We start from the raw sequence: 22,290 nt of genomic DNA, 5'->3' as shown, positions 1-22,290 counted from the left end.
GCTGGCACTCTCGTCAAGCACTCACTCGCGAGGAAACACTAGTTTACTCTCTCTCTAACAGACAAGAAATTCGCTTTCTTGACTAAAACTTGCTCTACTGTTTCTCCTTAAAAATGGTGAATATATTGGTTTGTGTACATTGTTGTGATGTAAGGTAGAACGATGTGTGAATTACATTGTCTTGTCAATGGTACTTTTGACAGCATTATTTATGTTCAGTGCATCAGGAAGCATTATTTGATCTACTCATCTGTGCTCGTAGATTTATGGTGAGAGATTGCAATACTGTGTTATGGAAATTTTGTTTTTACATCAAAATAAGACGTGTTATACGGGGTTATATGTCACTTCGACCTGCTAACGTGATCCTCTATGTATAGTGTAGCAGCTGTTATTGTGTATATTTCCCCTTGTTTAACTTAGCCCTGCCTCTCTATCGCTGTAAAAACAAAAGCTTAAAATAAGACACAATAATAAAAACGTGGAAAAAATTCTCTCCCACCGACTAACAATTTAAAGGTGTCTTGACTTGAAATATCGCGGAATAAAGCTCAAGGCACTTTACGACTGCTGTCATATACCAGGAAAAATGCCAGTGCTTAAGTTCCTTCCTGGTGAAGAAAATGCAGGGGTGAATATACCTAGAAAATATACAGATATATATACCAGTCAGTACGAATATCAGAATATTTTTGATGTATTTAAGGACTTCAGAGATTGGCTGAAACTGTGCTGTGCCACTGAAGGTAAACTTTTGGTAATATATGTAAAAGGAGAGATGTGCTGAGAGTAAGATATTGCCTGAGGAGTGAACAATGAGGGAGGGAGAGCCACTCACTCCACACTCCCGTAAATAATTCAGCCCTCCAGCCCTCCTGCATTCGAATCCTGCCTTGCCCTTCCCTCGGCTTTAACGGCGACTCATAGGAGTCGATTTGATTTCCAGGGATGTGTTGTAATTATCAGATGCTGCTGGAAATAAATGAACAGTGCTTGAGTGAGAGGAAATGATCAGTTTAGCTCTACACTTAGAGATTAATCTTACGCCCTCCCCTCAGTGCCGGGGCTCGCATCTAAACCCCTTCTTTCTGACTTAGTTTAACATTTACAAATCAATGTAACTTTACACATTTCGACTCATGCATCACCATAGACAACGAAACAATTTTATTAAATGCTCTTAAGGCTAAAATATTATAGATTTTTCCATTATTCGGAGTATTTGCGGTCATTTAATAGACCTCACAGTCATTTCAAGAGAACCAGACATGGAGATGTTCGGCGGAGCCAACCTTCACTAACCACCCACTTGTTAATCTTCCCCTAAAATACTAAATCCCAGGCTAATTACATTTGCAAAATTGACCGAATATCACTATTTATTGATTGAAAATCTTAGGGCATCAAGGACTATGAATGACACACAGTGGCGATAAAAAAAATTATTCGTGGCATGTTGAACGCAACTTTGTTATTGGTGGTGCTAGGAGTGAGACCCCGAGTGAGTGCTCAAGGTTGTTCTAATTTACGGTGTAGTGGAGGCCTAGGGGCACGGTAGGCCTAGGCACTCACATCACGAGTGAGGGTAGGCCACGGGGGTACCAAGGGTAGGCTGAGTGGAGAAGTGGGTAGAGGTTTAAGACTGAACTAGGTCCCCCTTAAGGTGAAGTGGGTGTGCTGTGTGACGAGGGTGCTGGGCCAGGAGCTAGGGCTTAGCTACAACCCACTGGTGCCTGTGTCTGGGGGGCGGAGTTCACATTATGGTGTGAGACACTTGCGTACTTCACAGTTCTGCTATTACATACACCTCATATCTAGGAAGCGCTAAACCCATACGGATCATAGAATACCTGGGCAATGAGAGGCATTTAGTCTCGACTCAAGATAGGGGGAGGAAAAGTCCAACGCCTTGGAACAAATGCACCTCAGCCAGCATCAAGGAAACTCCTTTGAGGGGATTCAGCTCACAACTGAAGGGCCCAGGATCAATCCTGGGTGTGGAAAGTCATGATGCCTGCTTTCCTGTTCACCTAACAGTAAACAGTTGACATGGAGGGTTATCATTTACAATTACTATTCTTTGGAACTTTGCAGTGTATACAACCAAGTATTGTGTAAATCTACCAATGGCTGACTAAGGTTAAGTTAGGTTAATTAAGTTAGTTTCATTGGTTACATTTCTTATTATTTTCTCAAAATAATATCTGAACTCTAAAACCAGATTAATATTTTACAATTCAAACTATAATTGATGACTAAAATCCACCAAGGACCCCAATGGAAATAAGTCACTTTATCTGACTCTTTTTGGTTATCCTCGGTAATCTACACATATGCTGCTATGTATGATAATTTATGTAACCGTATTTATGTGTATCTGTTCCTGAGTCCCCTCAAGGAAGGTTCTTTGATGTTCTGGGGGCTCTTGATCTAGGGAATTGGATCTGTGCTCCAGTTCCCTGAATTAAGCCTGAATTCCTTCCACATCCCCCCACAGGCACTGTATAATCCTATGGGTTTAGCACTTCCCCTTTTATTATAATAATAACCTGTTCCTGAATAAACTTAACACCATGTAGCAGTCGTCCACTATTACCCCTAGGAGTTAGTCGTTGTGTGAGTTTCATTCTGGGAAATATCGAAGGATCTTGATGGAAATGAGCTATACTGTTGGCTTTCTTGGGTTATCTCAGAGGTTATTAGATAATCCACTTGGGTTATTAATCCAAATAAAGTTTCTTCATCCTCAGAAGTCAGCAGGTTGAGTGGTGTCTGGAAAATTAGGTGTTCCTTGTAATTAAACATAATTTACTATCATCTGCTGCATTATTGCCTATTTATGATTTTTTGGGAATGATCTCTATATACGGTAATAATATCTCTTTATCCTACATAAATTAGTGGTCAGCTGTGTGTTTTGAGTTAAGCTAATCCATTTCTGGCAATATTGAACTAAATGCTCTTTTTTTTTTTATTTTGCTTTGCTGCTAAAAATATTAGTGTAGTTATTAATGCTATTCGTATCTAATATACAAAATTAAAAGTATGTTTGTGGCTGTTGTGGAGAAACTTCTGAAGCTAGTCTTCCTAAATTTTTGCTTGGCAAAGTCCCCTGTAACCCCCAAGAAAAAGTTTTGACATACTGTGGTAGGTCTCTTCTCTGCCTCTTATCCCACTAAAGACAGAAAATATTAGTCTGTTTTAAATTCTACCCAATAAGAGTGATCCAGGGAATGCCACTGATTTTACCAGTGTCTAAGTCACCAATTGGTCAGAAGTCTCCATTATTTTTTTTACTGGCGAGACGTTCTCCCGTACGGTAAACCCTCGATTTAATGGTTACAGAATAGTCCAGTATTGTTACATTCACAGCAAAACTGTCTTGTCTCTATCCACCGTCACCAGTACTGACCAGCCGCTCCTCTATTAGTCTGTTAAATCAAGGGTTTTTGTAGATTTTGTAAAATTATTGGCAGACACAAACCTAACATAGCCCAACTTAACCTAAATCTAAATTATGCTGTTGAATATTATTACAATTATATTTTAACAAGTCATCTAACCTGCCTCCTGGATAACTTGCTGACATTGGTCATTTAAGAAATCAGTTAATTTTATCACATACTGATCCACGAAATGTTTCAGTTTACAGGTACATATTGTTAATTATGTGGTCTAATGTTTGGTAGATACCTGAGTGCATAAACTGAGCATCCAGCGGCAGATTATTTACAGCTTTCCTTCCCTTTAAGAGGGGGGCTCCTTGTCGTGGTAAAGAGGCTATTGGTCTGAGGAATTGGACCTTTTGGTCTTCTTTCTCAGACTGAACCTAATTACCCCCAGTCCTCCCTCCCCTATACCATCCTCCTCATCCCCCCTTTACCCCTTCCTCCCCCCCTCCCAACCCTCCCTTTCCCCCATCTGGCATCACAGTTTCTAGGTAGGGGGAAGTGTGCTGGAGTTCACCCCACTCAGTGAGGTTCCTCAGGTGTGGTGTAGTTCACCATGGAATCTGGATTGTCTGGAAGTGTCCTGGTCCCTTCTCAGATTTCCGAGAAGTGGGCTGGGTATCCTGCAGATGATGGGTGTATCTCCAGAGGCTGCCTATCAGTTCTGGGAGGTGACAGCTGAAGGAGGTATGCTCTGTGGCAGGTCTCCGGCCCCCCTCTCTTTTGTCTGCTGAGGTTGCTATCCCGGAGTGCTGGTTTACTGGCATGAAAGGTAGGGTATGGCATGGGTTCCACACTGCATCTGCACTGCTTGTGGGCTGAGGTCCTCTTGGATGAGAGGAGGAACTTATGACCCTTTCATGCCTTCTAGTGACTGTCCATCCACTGTCCCTCTTTTTTTATTTCTTTCCTTGTTTCTTTTTTTTTTTTCTTTAAAATAATAAGAAAGAAGTACACCACTATCCTGGAGTCTTTGTTCTGTGATAACACTCCTCCTCCCAGGCCCCTTTCTGTTCCCGCATCCTGTTCTGACCCGGCTTCATTATTGGACCATTCTCTAGACTTTTCCCATACCCCTGTACCTTCTGCTGGTGACGCTTCATCACCTGTTCCAGGTGCTGGGGCTCTGCCCGTTTCTGTTAGTGCCTCTGCCTCTTGCATGCCTTTAACATTGCATCCGGCTTCCCCAAATACAGTGTGACAGTTTTCGGATCACACACCTACCTCAGGGCGGGCCACCCATGGTACTACGCCTAAACGTTCCAGACCATTTTCTGATGATGGTTCTTCGATGTCTGTTCATTCTACCCAAAAACGACGTATGCAACACCCACTTCCTTTATGCACCATGTTTACAAGTACGCAGTGGACTAAATTCTTCTCCCTACAACCGACATCTCCAACTGATTATCTTTTTGACCATAGTACTGGTAAAGTTCTTTTACGACACATTGGCCAAAATATATGCTTTCAGGCTTTTTGAAGCGGTGCACACATAGTTACTGTTCAGAATGCAGAACAAGCTCATGATGACACCAAAATAGGCCATCCAGTTCATTCTAATGAGAACATTAGAGCACTCCAGGATGATTTGAATAGTGGCAGATGCAGTTTAATATAGACAGAAGCAAAGTTCTAAATGTTGGACAGGAAAATAACCATGCCACACATAACTAAACAGTGCATTAGTGTTCGCAATAAAGCTAACAGAATCCTTGGCTTCATAGCAAGAAGTATAAATAATAGAAATCCTCATTTAACTCTATATATCTTTGGTTAGGCCTCATTTAGATTATGCTGCGCAGTTTTGGTCACTGTATTACAGAATGGATATAAGTGCACTGGAAAACATACAAAGGAGGATGACTAAGTTGATCCCATGTATCAGAAATCTTCCCTATAAGGATAGAGTGAGGGCCCTGAATCTGCACTCTCTAGAAAGGCGTAGAATTAAGGGGGATATGGTTGAGGTGTATAAATGGAAAACAGGAATTTATAAAGGGTGTGTAAATAGCGTGCTAAAAATATCTAACATAGCCAGGACCCGCAGCAATGGCTTTAAATTGGAAAAATTCAGATTCAGGAAGGATATAGGAAAACACATGTTTGGTAATAGAGTTGTGGATGAGTGGAACAAACTCCCAAGTACCGTCATAGAAGCTAAAACGTTGTGCAGTTTTAAAAATAGGTTAGATAAATACATGAGTGGGTGTGAGTTGGACCTGACTAGCTTGTGCTACTAGGTCGGATGCCGTGCTCCTCCCTAATGTGACGTGTCTGACTTCACTAGGTCAAGGCATTGGCTTAAGCCGGTGGGAGAATTGGACCTGCCTCGCATAGGCCAGTAGGCCTGTTGTAGTGCTCTTTCTTTCATATGTTCTTATCACTTCCGGTCACATGCTCATGCTGTTGCTGTTTATACAGATGGTTCTAAATCTTCTGACGGTGTTGGGTTCACAGCGGTGTTCCCTGACTTCTCTGTATTACATATACGTATGTCTCTGTATTACATATATGTCTCCTTCAATGTTTGTGATCACTTCAGATTCCCTCAGTGCTTTACGAGCCATTAAACAGTTTGATTCCCCTCATCCATTAGTCCTTCGTATTCAACTATGGTTGCGCCATGTGGCTAGCAAAAACAAATACAGTGGACCCCCGGTATTCGATATTAATCCATTCCTGAGAGCTCATCGAATACCGAAAATATCGAAAAGCGAATCAATTTTCCCCATAAGAAATAATGGAAATCAAATTTATCCGTGCAAGACACCCAAAAGTATGAATTTTTTTTTTTTACCACATGAAATATTAATTTTAATATACACAAACTGAAGAAGACATGCACAGTTACATGACACTTACCTTTATTGAAGATCTGGTGATGATTGATGGGATGGGAGGAGGGGAGAGTGTGGATGGTGTTAGTGTTTAGAAGGGGAATCCCCTTCCATTAGGACTTGAGGTAGCAAGTCCTTTTCCAGGGTTACTTCCCTTCTTCTTTTAATGCCACTAGGACCAGCTGAGTCACTGGACCTCTGTAGCACAACAAATCTGTCCATAGAGCTCTGTACCTCCCGTTCCTTTATGATTTGTCTAAAATGGGCTACAACATTGTCATTGTAATAGTCACCAGCACGGCTTGCAATAGCTGTGTTAGGGTGATTTTCATCCATAAAGGTTTGCAGTTCAACCCACTGTGCACACATTTCCTTAATTTTTGAAGTAGGCACAATGGATTCCACAACTGGCATAGGCTTCTCAGGGTTAGCCCCAAACCCTTCAAAATCTTTCTTAATTTCCATACTAATTTCTCACCCTTTTTACCACAGGGTTGGCACTAGAAGCTTTCTTGGGGCCCATGGTGACTTATTTTGCAGAAACAAGCACCAAAAACAGTGATTATATGGAATGTACCGAATGTATCCTTAGATGCGCTCACACTGGCTGGCTTGTAAACACTGGCATACACAGGGCAGTTCAGGCCACATGTGGATACATCTCGAACGAATCGTATCGAATACCGGGTTTTCAATCGAATACCGAGGCAAAATTTTTGCGTTAAAATGCATCGAATACTGGATTTATCGAATACCGATGCCATCGAATACCAGGGGTCCACTGTACATCGTTTTCTGTTGGGTCCCTGGACACGTTGATGTGCAGGGCAATGAACAAGCGGATGCTGCTGCACGGTCAACAGTGCATGATCTTCTGGTTTCCTATAGAGGTATTCCGTTCAGAGATTATTTTCCAGTCATCTCTGCTCGTCTTCGTGCAGCGACCGTTGGCAACAACAGTGGTTGGGCATGCACCATAACAAATTGCACTCTGTTAAACCGCTTTTAGGTTTGTGGCCATCTTCTTACCACCATTGCTGTACTTGGGAGACTGTGCTCTCCCATCTCCGCATTGGCCATACCCACCCTACTCAAGGGTATCTCATGGAACGACACCATATTCCTCTCTGTGAGGTTTGTTGGGTTCCTATTTTGGTTCTTGTAGATTGCCTGGTTTACCAACGAGCTCCCAAGATTTGCCTCCAACAATGCTGCTTTTACCTCATCTTCCCTTCTTGCAGATGGTCCTGCCTTTGACTTACAATCATTTTTTTACTTTTTATCAGCAACTGCTTTACTATACAAACTTTGACACAGCCCTTAGTGTCCCTTCCAGCCCTTTTCTCCCCTCACCACTGATCCCCTCCCCACCTAGCTGTTTATAGCCCCAGCACTATTTTCTGCCCTGCAGCGCTGTATGATCCTTGTCGGTTTAGCGCTTTCTTTGATTATATGTAATAATAATAATACAGCTTTTCTGTTAAAACCTTAATACTGTATTACAAGTACAATAATACTTGTCAGTTTGTGTTGACAAGTATACAGAACTAAACTCTACACACAGGCTTCCCACTTCTAATTATTTTATTTACTATATTTGTATAAATAAGAAAACCACATATGACACCTAAATCAAAGCTATTATTTTATTACATTTGGAGCACTTTTGTTTCCCAGAATATGTAATTGATTATATCTTGTTATTTCTTGTTTTAATTATTGTTTTTTATTTTAGCTCCAGTACTGTCATTATTCTAATAATAATGTATTAATAGGTTTACAAAATGTAATTATTAAAGTAATTACTGAAATACAATATCTATAAACAAATTGTTTCCACCAGTAGTGTGAACACTATATTTAATATATTTAAAAGAAGTTTTAATTTTCAGATAATAGTTTGTTGCTCTTATTTATGCACTTAAAATTTTGAAGTCACACACTTGTATTCTCTGTGGTGTGCTTGATATCTTTTAATCATGCAATAAGATCACAAGTTAGTTTTCCTAACTTGTGTGGGCATGTTCAATGGGAATGAGTGGAGACAAGTGATTTTTATGATTTGATGTGCTGTGGGAGTGTCGGCAAGCTAACATTTATGAAAGAGATTCATAGGAAAACTGGGTAGTTGGACTTGAATTCTGGAGTCAGGAAGTACAGTGCTTCTACTATAAAGGAGGGGTGCGAATGTTGCAGTTCTGAAGGTTATCTGACTATGATGTCAGTACACTTCTGGCAAAATGGTGATTGAATGAATGACAGTGAAGGTGTTTCTTCTATTCTGGGTCACCCTGCCTCGGTGGGAGATTGCTGGTATGTTAAAAAAATACTTGTTCTTGTCTTGCATATATGTTTTCTAGACCGCATTACAGTTTTGATCAACAGTAAAAGTTTTACAGTTATACTGTATTCAATGGTTTTAGTTCAGTGCATGCAGTTACCTTTGTGTTTAGACAGGTATTAGTTAAAATGGGTATGCTGCTTCAATATGTATCTGATTTATAAAAAATACATTGTTAATTATGGAGCATCAGAATGTTCTTTACTGTATTTACAATATCTTTAATTTTGATATTTTAGAACTTAAATGATATTCTATATCTAATTATATTTAGGCTTACATTCTTAATGTTATTTTCATTTTAGGTGATGTGACGTCTAAATAATTATGGGAGAGAAGGTGGGTAACACAGAGGTCCTCGTTGGGGGGATTGGTGGTATATGGCACGAGGCACGACTCACCCTGGAGGCTGACCATCTGTTTGTCACACTCACTGACCTGGATGACCTCAATAATCTTCAAGGGTCTGATGGAGAAAGTGGACCAAGTGAAGTCCCTGAGCCAATAGCAAGTCAGAAAAGAGTTGTTCAGATCTGCAAGTCTGATAACAATGGCCTTGGTATCTCAATTAAAGGTGGAAGGGAGAACAAGATGCCAATCCTCATATCTAAAATTTTTAAGGTAAATCAATATATCTGTTGCATTTTTGGAAAGTTAGTCTTGTATAATCTTAGTTTTTATGTACTCTTAAATACCTTGATGCTATTGCTGATGTAGGATGAAGAAAGAGAAAGCATGAGAAGTTCCTGCTGTTTGGTAATGTGTAATGCATATGTATGCATGCATTCTTGTGAGCTTAGGGATGTTTGTTCTTTATTTTTTATACATTTTTTACTTATAAAGCTTTAAATATTTAAGATTATGAGGCTTTAAATGTTTACTTGAGCTTATGTAATTAATATTGCAATGTACACAAAAATTAAACATATAAGTGCAGGAATAACCTCCCAAGCTGCTTAACAGCTCCCACTTTGCTCCAGATTTTGTTGTCATAGGAGAAGATAAGAGAGAAATTTTAGAAAAGAGTTTTAAGAATATTTTGAGCTACACTGATTCTTTTGTTGTACAATAAACCCTTCAGTATAATGGACTTTTAAAATTATAGACAAAATCTGTTTTATTTTCAATGTTTATTGCAATATATCTGTAAATTATGTGTACAGTACAGTAAAACCTCTCATTAATGAATTTCTACAATTTCTCACAAAAAAATTATTGGACAGAATGAACAAAAGTCCGTAATTCTGTATTTTGTCTGTAGCCATAGTATCCAGTTGTCTTCGGAGGTATTGAACCAAGTCTGCTTACTCAAATGTTTGTCTGGTGAGGGCCAAAGAGGCTATGTCCAGAGCCTGTTTCCTGACCCATAGGCCACCCATTCCAGTTTATTGTTTATACTCATACATGCATGCTCTTGTTGGGCTGTGGGGTTGCCTCATCCATACACTTGCTAATTAGGGCAATGGAGAAATGTTAAATTTTTATATATTTTTTATTTTAATACAGGGTATGGCTGCTGACCTGACAGAGAATCTGTATGTAGGAGATGCTATTCTTTCTGTCAATGGGGAAGACCTGAAGGAGGCCACGCATGATGAAGCAGTACGTGCCCTGAAGAGAGCTGGCAAAGTCGTCACACTTGAAGGTAATGCCTTGAGATTTTGAAGCTTTTATTTGTTTCAAGGTTTGTAAGAAGTATTTCTCTGCAGAATTATAGACATGTAATTAGTTTTTAGATAAAAAATTATCTCATTTAATTTTAACAAATATGTAAAGGAATTGAAGTGTATGTTTTTGGGGTATCAATGTTGCTGTTGTCACAAATTACTTAAAAAACAGCAATGTTGAAATTAAAGTAAAAGTTATTATTTCTTAGTGACTGTTAGTACTGTAAAACCTCAATAAAACGATCTCTGTGTAACAGATTTTAAATTTTAGATATAACTGACAAAATATTTGGCCAGACACAGGTTGAGTGCAACTGGCGAAGTCGGCTGCATCAAAATTTTACCCACTAGCAGTGATGTGTGTGTGTGTGTCCATCCAGTAAGCTCCTTATACAATAGACCACTGTATAGTCCTTGTGGCTTAGCGCTTCTTTTTTATTATAATAATAATATACAATAGACCAAGTCTGGTGCATTGAGCTTTTATCTGTTAGCATTCGTGCACGTGTCCTGTGGGTTCTGCATATAACGGACAAGTCTGTTGCATTGAACATTTCAATACAACACATTTTCATTTAAATGGATACCCCCATACAGTTAGTCCATCATACTGAGGTTTCACTGTACTGTACTCTATAGCAAAATAATGAATCAGGTTTAAATTAATTTGGATAATACAGCACTGTATGATACCATGTTAAAAATCTGGTACAAGTCTAAGATAAATGTATTCACATGTATTTTGGAGATTCAACATTTTCAGTGAAACACTGACATTGACAAGGTAGACCTAAACTGAATAATATTTTGCTCATGGTAATTCTGAGTGAAATGTTCCTAACTCTTTTTGTTTTACTCCATTTATTGGCAGTGTCATTCCACTCAGCATTTGTCATTATTTTTTTTTACAGTCTCCAGTGCCTGTGCCATACTTTGTTGTAATAGAAGATAGATTGCATTTCTTATACACCAGATTTTTGTTAAGTTGAATCTTATTAGTTAAATGTTGTTCTCTCGCTAGTTTTATGAATTGTTTGAGGAGTAAATGATGATGAAACGTTGATTCTAAACTTGATTAAACTAAACCCAAAACATAAATACAGTATGTATTTATACTATGGTATGGTTAATTAGTTCAAATGAATTCCTTTATGAAATTTTAATTATTCTTGGAAAGAACTTTTTGGCAAAATTTAAAACCAAACAGACATGGTTTTACATCCAGGCCTCAGTTCTGGCAATGTTTCCTCTGGTAGTGCAAAATGAATATGGAAGAAAATGCAACACAATCACAAACAAGTGATCTTAACAGTGCAGAATAAGCCACACAAGGATGGAAATCTTTAGCTCTAGATCTTTCACACTTGGAGCATCAGGAGCTATGCAGTGTTGCAAGACTAGCAACACATAGAAGGGGAAATTCTCTTGAAGCAAGGCAGAAGTGCATGAGTGGCAGCTGCCTCAGATGTACTTGACTCAGAATTTCCTCTCCTGTCTGTTGCTAGTCTTGCAACATTGTACAGTTCCTAATGACACACGAGAGCGCAAAAGATCTAGAACTACAAATTTCCCTCCCCGCGAGGCTTGTTCTGGAATAAAATGCCAGGAATTCATCTTTTCATAATCATTTATTTGAATATATAAATATTGGTGTTAGAGAACTGATAGGAGTCTCATGAAAGAAATGATAATTGGAAGAATAACATTTCATTATGTAATTAATCTGGAGGTTTAGAAGGGTATTTGTCAGAATGGAGGAGTCTGCAGATGTGTGCTGAGATGGTGACGTATAGCTGCTGTTATGACTGAGTCTTCTGTACTCTGGGAGAGGGCATGTGGGATATACATAACTGGGATGGCTTTATCACACTACAAAAAAGGGCATTGTGTGCATGCACTTACAAGATGTCATTTTTTTTTAATTTCATTGTTGCATGTGCTTGTTTTTACTTTTTTCCAAGTCTAGCTAAATGTCTGTGCAGTATATTGAGGGTGTTACGATGTTTGAAATTGAAATCATAGGAAATCTGGAAACTGGCTTACTTTAAGTGTCCACAAAGTACAATCATAGAAGAGGTAAATTGTGTATCACTCTCCTGATAGTGGTTCTCATCTTTTGCCACATTCACACGCTAGTGATGTCTCCTTTCTCAAACTTAACAAATTCCTGTAATGAATATGTTTTCTCATTTTGACTTAGGTGTTTTGCAATTTTCACTGTATTTTTCATTCTTCTTCATGTATTATGTTTTTTATCTTTTATGTCACATTACCCATTTTCTACCAGTGCAAAACAACTCAGTGAAGGAATCACATTCACCCTCACTTATTCAGTAGCTGTCTTGCCAGAAGTGCACAGATATCATACTTCAAATGACCCTCTGAGCTGCAACATTTCTTCCCATCCTTCATCCACCTATCTATAAGTTTATTATGCAGGTGGGCTACTGCTGTAAAGTGAAACATAGCCTTTTTTTCACTTACAAATGCATATAAAGGCCTAATAACATGTTTACACTGTCATATATGGTATTAACCCTTTCAGGGTTTCTGACGTACTAGTGCAGCTTACGCACCAGGGTTTTTGACGTACTAATACGCCTAAATTCTAGCGCCCTCTAATCTAGTGAGAGAAAGCTGATAGGCCTACATATAAAAGAATGGGTTTATGTGGTCAGTGTGCGCAGTATAAAAAAAATCCTGTAGCACACAGTGTGGCGTAATGATTTAAATGGTTTAAAACAGCAACTTTGCACTGTATTTTCGTATAGTATTTATGATGGTATTCTAGTTTTCCTGGTCTCATTTTATAGAATGGAAGACATATTACAGAAATTGAGACGATTTTGCTTGGTTTTACAATAAAAAGTACCTTGAAATTGAGCTCAAAGTAGCAGAAATCTTCGATTTTTGCCAAAGTTCAAAAGTAAACAAATCATGCTATGCGTCCAATACACATCAACTGGTGAGTCTGATATTATTTCACAAGTGCGCTGATAGTATTTATACCATTTTTACACTAATGCAGTAGTCTGCATAACAGTAAATCTTCTATTTTTTGTGAGAATATAAATTCAAAGTGGAAAGCAAAAGAATGTAAGAGGGGCATGAGGAAGTGACTAATGAACAGAGGAAATGTTATTTTAGTGCCAGGAATGTCTTTCTTATTTATTCTGGACCCTATTTGGAAATTGGCATCTTTTGAAATTTGTGTGAAATTGGCAAAATTGCTAAATTCTGACTACTTTATTGGATAGTTGAAATGGGTAAATGGGTCAGTTTTTTTGTACTCATTCGATAGAAAAAATGGAGTTCTAGCGAAATAGTTATGATTTTTGTCGACTAGTACACTGGAATTGGCCAAAAATAGGGCTCAAAGTGGGCAAAATCGCCGATGCGTAAACATCGTCGAGACCGCTAACTTCACAAGTGCATAATTCCGTAAGTTTTCCATCAAATTTCATACTTTTGGTGTCATTATGATCGGGAAAAGATTCTCTATCTTTTCATGAGAACAAGTCTGGGAGAGGGTTTGTCGACCCTGAAAGGGTTAAGTGAGCGCTAGAGCTAGGCCTAAAAAATGCATATACATCACACACATTACTTATCTTAAAATATTTTTGTCATTAGCTTATAATGAGTGGTGAATATATTAATTGTAGGAAGTCTGAAAACAATTAAGACTGGGTATAAATGAAAGCTGCTACATAGTGAAGTGCTGTAAAGTAGGGCCTGCATATATGTAGACTTCATCTTTATTTTATGATTTGCATGAAACAAAGATGAACAGATTTAGTAGTTTATTATTCTCTGAAGATTGGTTTGCCTTTTTCACTCTTAGTTGGGAACATAGTTTGGATGAGAGTTGGAGATAGTATATCAGTTTGGAACACTTGTAAAAGAGCTTAAACTTAAAATGGTGAATGTATCAGATTCATAAATTTCATGCTTTTATTGTTTTTCTCTTCTATCAAACTGTTGTTTTCTGTATTTTACCATAATAAATGTTTTCTGTGGTTTTAACACAAACATTTATAAAAATTTAAGCTGACTTAAAAGTAACTTTTCTGTCTTAATAGCCTTTGAATATTTTCTGCTTGTGGTTAAAATTGCATGGTTAAAAGTATGTCATTCTAAACTATTGTATCCAAGTTTGTGGGCATGCATTTTAAATTTTTGCATTTTTTATCATATGTTAAATCCTCACCGCACCTCATAACCTTATTGTCGAGTCTTGACGTGCAGTGTTTTTAATGTTCTTGTGTGTGTGTGTGTTTTTTTTTTTTTTTTAGTGTTTTTGTGCCACATTTTAATATTCTTGTATCACCATTTTTGTCCTTTAATGTTTTTGTAATTACATGTATTTTGTTTTTTCATAGTACAGTGGACCCCCGGTTAACGATATTTTTTCATTCCAGAAGTATGTTCAGGTGCCAGTACTGACCGAATTTGTTCCCATAAGGAATATTGTGAAGTAGATTAGTCCATTTCAGACCCCCAAACATACACGTACAAACGCACTTACATAAATACACTTACATAATTGGTCGCATTGGGAGGTGATCGTTAAGTGGGGGTCCACTGTATTTGCTGTATTATATTTGTGACGGCAGATTATGAAGCAATGTGATGGATGTAAAGAGTTTTCATGTGGAGAGTGTGGCTCAAGTTAGAGCATGTAAGAGAGAGGGGGACTATTTTTCCATTACATAAAAGTAAGCCCCAAACTGGGATGTGTGATGTCACCATGGTTTACTGTATATATAGATGAGATTGTGGAAGATTGAATTCTGGAGTGTTGGTGAGAGGTGCAGGCTTAAAAGATAATGAATCTGATTCAAAGAGGAGCTGTTACAGTTGCTTTTTGCTGGTGGCAAAAAAAGAATCTAAAGAAAAGTTGCAAAGGTTGGTGGATGAATTTGAGCGAGTATGCAAAAAATGGAAATTTAAAGTGAACAAATAAATGAGCAAAGTTTTGAGAGTAATAAAAAGTCTAGGCAATGAAAAATTGGAGGGAGAGGAGTATGGAGGAGGTGAATGTATTCTAACAATTGGGAATGGACATTATGTCAAAGGGTTTTATGAAATAGATGGAAGGAAAAAAAGGTAAATGGTGTGTTGAGGTGTCTGTGGAGAGAAAGAAGTTTATCTTGGAGGCAAACAAGGGAAATGTATGTACCAGAATACAGTATAGTGGCACCAACACTTTCATTTGGGTGTGAGGCATAGGTTTTAACCCTTTGAGGGTCTGTGCTGTAGATCTATGGCTTTACGTTGAGGGTCCAAACCGTAGATCTTCGTCATGAGCTCAGCTCACTCTGATAAGCTGTGAGCGGTAAATTTTGGCCTAGATATGAGAGAATACATCTATGTGGTATGTGTGCACCACATAAAACAAATCCTGCAGCACATAGTGCATAATGAGAGAAAAAACTGGTACCGTAATTTTCAATTAAAACAGCGACTTTGCAGTGTTTTTTCGTATGTTTTTTATAGTTGTATTTGCGATTTCTTGGTCTCATTTGATAGAATGGAAGTTATATTACAGAAATAAGAGATGATTTTGAAAATGGCTTGAAACTGAGCTCAAAGTGGTGGAAATGTTAAATTTTTGCCAATGTTCAGGAGTAAATAAATGACCTCATACGTCTAATACACGCCTGCTAGTGGGTCTAATATACGTTCACAAATGTGGTGATATTATTTATACAATTATTACAATACTTCATAACAGTAAATCTTCTATTTTTTTGTTTGAATAAAAATTCATTATGTGAATAAAAAATCAAAATGGAATTCATTAGTAAAGCCAGAAAATGTAACTAATGAACAGAGGAAATGTTAGTTTAGTGCCAGGAAGGCCTGCATTGTTTATTCTGGACCCTATTTTGAAATTGGAGTATTTTGAACTTTGCATTAAATTGGCCAAATTACCAATTTCCGATCACTTTATTTTGTAGTTGAAACAGTTGACTTGGCGAATTTTTGTGCTCAATCGATAGAATAGAAGTATTACTAGTGAAATAGCTAAGAATTTGGTCGACTGGAATAATGTAATTGGCCTAAAATGTTAGTCAAATTCGGCAATATTTACGCATCGGCATAATCACCGATGCGTAAATATCACTGACACGTCAAAATTCGTGGGAGCGTAATTTCGTCAGTTTTCCTTCAAATTTTGTACTTTTTGTTTTATTACCTTCAGAAAAAGATTCTCTACCATTTCATAAGAAAAAATAAATTTTTTTTTTTAAATTCTTGGGCACTGGTGTGTACTTTGAAATTTGGCCTCTGGACCCTGAAAGGGTTAAATGTTGCAGGAAGGAAGAGGTTAGAGGCAGTAAAGATAACATGTTTTAGAACAGTGTGTGGTGTGAATATTATGCAGAAAATTTGTAGTGTAAAAACTAGAAGACGGTGTATACCTGGAGAGGGTTTTGGGGGTTAACACCCCCCGTGGCCCGGTCTGTGACCAGGCCTCATGGTGGATCAGGGCCTGATCAACCAGGTTGTTACTGTTGGCCGCATGCAACCCTACTTATGAATCACAGCCCGGCTGTTCAGGTACTGACTATAGGTGCCTGTCCAGTGCCTTCTTGAAGACAGCCAGGGGTCTATTGGTAATCCCCCTTATGTATGCTGGGAGGTAGTTGAACAGTCTTGGGCCCCTGACACATATTGTGTTGTCTCTTATTGTGCTAGTGGCACCCTTGCTTTTCATTGGGAGGGATGTTGAATCATCTGCTGAATCTTTTGCTTTCATAGGGAGTGATTTTCGTGTGCAAGTTTGGTACTAATCTCTCTAGGATTTTTCAAGTGTATATAATCATGTATCCTTCCCGCCTGCATTCTAGGGAGTACAGGTTGAGGAACTTCAAGCGTTGTGTTTTATTGCAGTTATGTGTGCTGTGAAGGTTCTTTGTACATTTTCTGGGTCACTAGTTTCACCTTCCTTAAAAGGTGCTGTTAGTGTGCTGCAATATTCCAGTCTAGATAGAACAAGCGACCTGAAGAGTGTCATCATGGGCTTGGCATCCTTAGTTTTGAAGGTTCTCATTATTCATTCTGTCATTTTTTAGCAGATGCAATTGATACAATGTTGTAATCTTTGAAAGTGAGATCCTCTGACATTATCACTCCCAGGTCTTTTGCATTAGTTTTTCGCTTTATTGTGTGGTTGGAATTTATTTTATACTCTGATATAGTTTTAATTTCCTCACGTTTTCCATATCAGAGTAGTTGAAATTTCTCATCCTTGAACTTCATATTGTTTTCTGCGGCCCATTTCAAGATTTGGTTGATGTCCGCCTGGAGTCCTTCAATGGAGGACACTGTCATGCAAATTTGGGTGTCATCTGCAAAAGAAGACATGGTGCTTTGGCTTGCATCCCTGTCTATGTCAGATATGAGGATGAGGAACAGGATGGGAGTGAGTACTGTGCCTTGTGGAACAGAGCTTTTCACAGTAGCCGCCTCAGACTTTACTCTGTTGACTACTACTCTTTGTGTTCTATTTGTTAGGAAATTATACATCAATCTACCAACTTTTCCTGTTATTCCTTTATCACACATTTTGTGCACTATTACATCATGGTCACAGAGTTAATTTGTTTTAGACATAAGTTTTGATCCATGTTGCTTAGGTGTGGGATTATGAGCGGTATAATTCGTAGTGCTAAGCAGGGGTTGTAGTGGTTTGGGGATTTAGAGAGGATTGAGGACAATTGAATAACCAAAAAGGTGTATAGAGTTAGGGCGGGAGGAAGGGATAGAGGGTTATCCTGAAAAATGTTGGAAAGAAGTGGTAAAGGAAGTTTTGATTGCTATTGGCTTGAGAATCCAGCAAGCTTGTTAGATCATTGAGTAGAAACACAGTTTTTATTACTTAATGAGCTTTTGTAATGTGAGCAAGGTAATATTTATTGAGGGATTCAGGGAAGCTGGTTAGCTGGACTCAAGTTGTGGTGGTGGAAAGTACGGTGCCTGCACTCTGAAGGAGGGCTGGAAATGATGTAATTCAAAAAGTAATTTAAATTCTGGTGTCTTCACACTTCTGGCACGAAAGCTATTGAATGAATGATGGTAAAGACATTTTCTTTTTTTTGGGGGGTCACCCCTACATTGATGTGTTAAAATAATAATTTTTATGTTCTTAGAAGATGTTATTTGATGTGGTTAGTGCATGTATTTTGTGCTCTGTGATGCTAAGCATATTTCACTCATTTCTAGTATTGGCAAGTTATGGCATCTTTTATTCATTTTGTGTACAGTATCAAGAGTGCATTTGTATCATGTACAAATGCGCTCCATTTCTTTTCTGTCAATGATATAACAGCACGAGTGCATCTTGTATACTGTATAATACTGGTTTTTAGCATAGTGTGGCTGCCAGAGGTGTGTTATTACTTTTTATGTGCGTGTGTGTCAAGTTATTTTTCCTGTTGCAAGACTATTGCATCACATTACAGTACTTTTATGTGATATATGCAAATGTCAGTTCTCCTGCTTGAAGTTGAGCGTGTTTGTGCATACAGTGTGTTAAGTTATGTTTTGTATTCAAGCATCTTGTAATATAACTTAAAAAGATGGAGCAACTTGTTGTCTGGCTTTGAGAATGTCTGTGAGTTACATTCTTCTCACATTTGTAATTTACTTCTACTCAGATAGTTTTTTTCTCGTGCAGAGTAGGCACTCTTGGCATCTTCGCCCTCCTGCACTACATAAAATATGTCCTTTCCTTGTTATCCTCTCTCATTTAGAATAGTTATTTGCATTTGTCACATTATTTTGCAATACAAAACATAGTTAATTTCAGATCTCAGTATATTTATATTATTTTTTATTACATTTTGCTGGACTATGGATAAAATTTTATTTTGATAGATTTTTCTCTCTACACAGTATGTGGTAATTACTTTCATATGAAATAGATGTTTTTGTTTGTTGTCCTCACTCATACAGGATTTTCCTTTCACTATTATGTTGGGACAGAGCATGCTCCTGTTACATTATTTTCCTTCGTATTAGACATTTCGTGTGATTCTTCTTCTTGGGGTGAAGCATGTTATTGCATCATGCTATCATGTCTGGCATTAGCAAACCTGATGAGGTCAGGTTAGACTTGAAGATGAAGCATGTCTTTGCATCGTACTCTTATGTCTGTCAAATTAAGTGACCCAAGGTGGTCAGGTCAGGCTTGAGGATGAAGCATGTCTTTGCATCATGCTATCGTATCTGGCCTTAAAAATCTTGAAGTGTTTGGGTTAGTGTTGTTGACTGCAGATGCTACTTCTTGAGGATCATGAAACATTAATTAACATATATCTTGATAATTTTACATCATTGTGAAAGTAAATGATAGAGAAATCACTTTTAACAAAGCCAGAGAAACTATCATTGCTCCACATCACATGATCTCTTCATCTGAAGATGCCATGTGACATGAAATAATAATATACTGTCATACTTTTGATGGTATACAATGCCAACAAGTTGATGAGCAAGACACATGTGCAACACTTGGGTGTCTTTATTGCTGAAATGTTTTGCCTACACAGCAGTCTTGTGCAGTCAAATGAAGGTCTTTGTTGTGTAGGTGAAATGTGTGGGGGCAGTAAAGACACTTATTCTTTGTTAATACAGTGATAGTTTTTCTCAATATTATGTATTTAAGGTTTTTTATTGTAGTTTCAAACAATGTTTTACATTTATCCATATTCTCCTTTTTTTTTTTTATAGATTATTGGTACATATTGTAAGTGTTTTCAACATAAAAACTTCCTTTACTTTGTGTGTAAATAGTATTTAGAATTACAAATAACTTAGGTCACATTCTTGTGTCAAGGATAAATGGATTCATTTTAGTTTAAGAGCGTCGATACATATATATCATTGTTATTGTTGATGAAGTAGATTGGTATGTAGTAGAAGGGTCAGTATGCAAAAATATTTTAAGCTTTTGTTATTGACTTTTTCCTTGTAGACTTATTTTTCTTCACACTGTTTTACTGCTCAATAAGGCTTTGTTGAATTTACTCTGAATATAAAAATATTTTTAATTTGCTTTTGGAGAATTGGCTGATTTAGAGTATAGTACATTACTATGAAATCACACTTCATACAAAGTAAAATGTTATGACAGTCATAGATGTGACAGATAATCTTGTACTAGAAGGATTAAAATATTTTTTTAGCGATATATACATACCAGAGAATATGTTATAATAGTATATGTAAGGTTTAAGCAGCTTCATATCATATTGTGGTGAACATTTGTGGTTTAATAATGAGCAGAAAGCTAGTCCTGGTAAGGCAGAGTTGGCTCAACTATGGGTATTCAACACCAGTAGGACTGAAGTTACATTACTGAAATCATTGGTACCCAGCACCAGTACACTAGCACCAGTATACCAGCACCAGTACATTAGCACCAGTATACCAGCAACAGTATAACAGCACCAGTACACCAGTAGTTTAATCACTGGCTGGGTCATCACCCAGCAGAGACTCACTTTGGGAGACATTTTCCTTACAAACAAAACACTACTGTATAGGAATTTTGAATCTGGTTAGTAAAGATGGTCATATGGAAAAAGTAGCTGAAAATAGAGCAGTACAGGGATGAAGTGCCTTAGATGACTTAAAAATTTAATCATATTTTCTCAAATATATTATGTAACTTGTGCTGGAAATCCTTTCCAACCAGTTTGCTGTCAGTAAGGATAGGCAAAAGTACATAATGTGAGGGCTCTTGTTGGACATACTGATAATGTTTGAGTTGTATGGGAGTAAGAATAGTTTTGAAAGCCGACAAGTTGAAGAATGAAACACATGAGGAACATTTGGGAATCTCTATTGAGTAATCTTTTTGCCAGCCAGTGGCTTCTTCAGGAAGATGAGAAAGAGTTCGAGGTAATCATCTCCAGGCTGAGGAACTGATCACCTCATACTCCTCCTCCTCTTCCTCTGTTTTTCTCTGTATTGGGCCAAAGAAGTTACTGGCAGGCAAAATGTTCTTCAGTAAAGATTCCCTTATGTTGCACAAGTGTCTCAATCTTCCACTTAGTAAGTTACTGGCTAGTTGTGTTATGTTCCTTGTTCTTCACTCACTACATTCTTTCATGGATGGGTTCCTTGTCATTGGCAAAGAGCTCTTGATCAAAGGAGCTGATCCTCAGTAGGTCCTTTTCAGTGCATCACATCTGAATACCTTTCACCACCCATTCATGTTGTTTATTATATTGTAATAATTTCTGCAAATGTGATGTAGGGTCTTTATCCTACAGTGAATTATGAATGTGGGTTGTGGAAGGTGACTAATAGACTTAATAATTGTTTTGAATGCATTGAAATGACTAATGTAATATTACAACAAATTATCCCCAGTAACAGCAAACTGGTAATGATAGCAACAATTTAATGATAATGTCCACACTTTCTTATGTTTGAAGCACTGAATAACAACACATTTCTAGCGTTTTTTTTTTTTTTACATCCTACAAATCAGCCAGTGAGTGAGAACATTTATCATGATCCACAAGGTGCATTTATCCACTGTTCATTTATCATGATCCACAAGGTGCATTTATCCACAATGTTTATTTATCATGATCCACAAGGTGTAGCAAGTACTGTGTGAGATAATAGCATCTTTAAAATGTTTTGCTTGTAGATATAGTTACGTTTGAGCAAGCATTCATGAGAAGCAGTTGCTAGCATTTTTAAATGTGCTTGATTATTTGCTGTACTATATAAGGGCTATTATTTGATTTGATTTTTGGTTGCTCACTCATGTTTGTTTTCTGTCTTCCTGCATGTATCGTCCTCGACCTGCCTCACCTGCCTGCTTTCTGTACCCTACACGGCCCCACATTCTGCACCCGGGACTCCATATCAAACCTGGGCTTCACACCAACTGTGGATACTCTACCCAACCTGGAACCCTTTGATCTGTCCACCCAATATGGACAATGATTACCAAACCTGGATAATTT

General features: G+C 37.8%; 1 protein-coding gene across 6 annotated transcripts in view; it reads left to right on the top strand.

Moving 5' to 3' along the window:
* The window catches only part of Syn1 (Syntrophin-like 1), a 59,632-nt gene continuing 37,342 nt past the window's right edge, over positions 1-22,290 (top strand). Inside the window, exons 1-3 of one of the 6 annotated variants that reach the window (XM_070097058.1) lie at positions 1-116; positions 8,936-9,251; positions 10,137-10,275. In XM_070097058.1, coding sequence (XP_069953159.1) covers positions 8,958-9,251; positions 10,137-10,275 — 433 coding nt within the window. In that variant the 5' untranslated portion in view covers positions 1-116; positions 8,936-8,957. Of the gene's footprint in view, positions 117-1,310; positions 1,502-1,566; positions 1,586-4,047; positions 4,222-8,935; positions 9,252-10,136; positions 10,276-22,290 lie in introns of those variants that run through there. The other 5 variants (XM_070097078.1, XM_070097044.1, XM_070097081.1 and 2 more) reach the window with 5 other exon arrangements.

The sequence above is a fragment of the Cherax quadricarinatus genome, chromosome 4 (genome assembly GCF_038502225.1).
Source record: "Cherax quadricarinatus isolate ZL_2023a chromosome 4, ASM3850222v1, whole genome shotgun sequence".
Classification (NCBI taxonomy): Eukaryota; Metazoa; Arthropoda; class Malacostraca; order Decapoda; family Parastacidae; genus Cherax; species Cherax quadricarinatus.
This window is presented reverse-complemented; position numbering and strand designations above follow the sequence as displayed.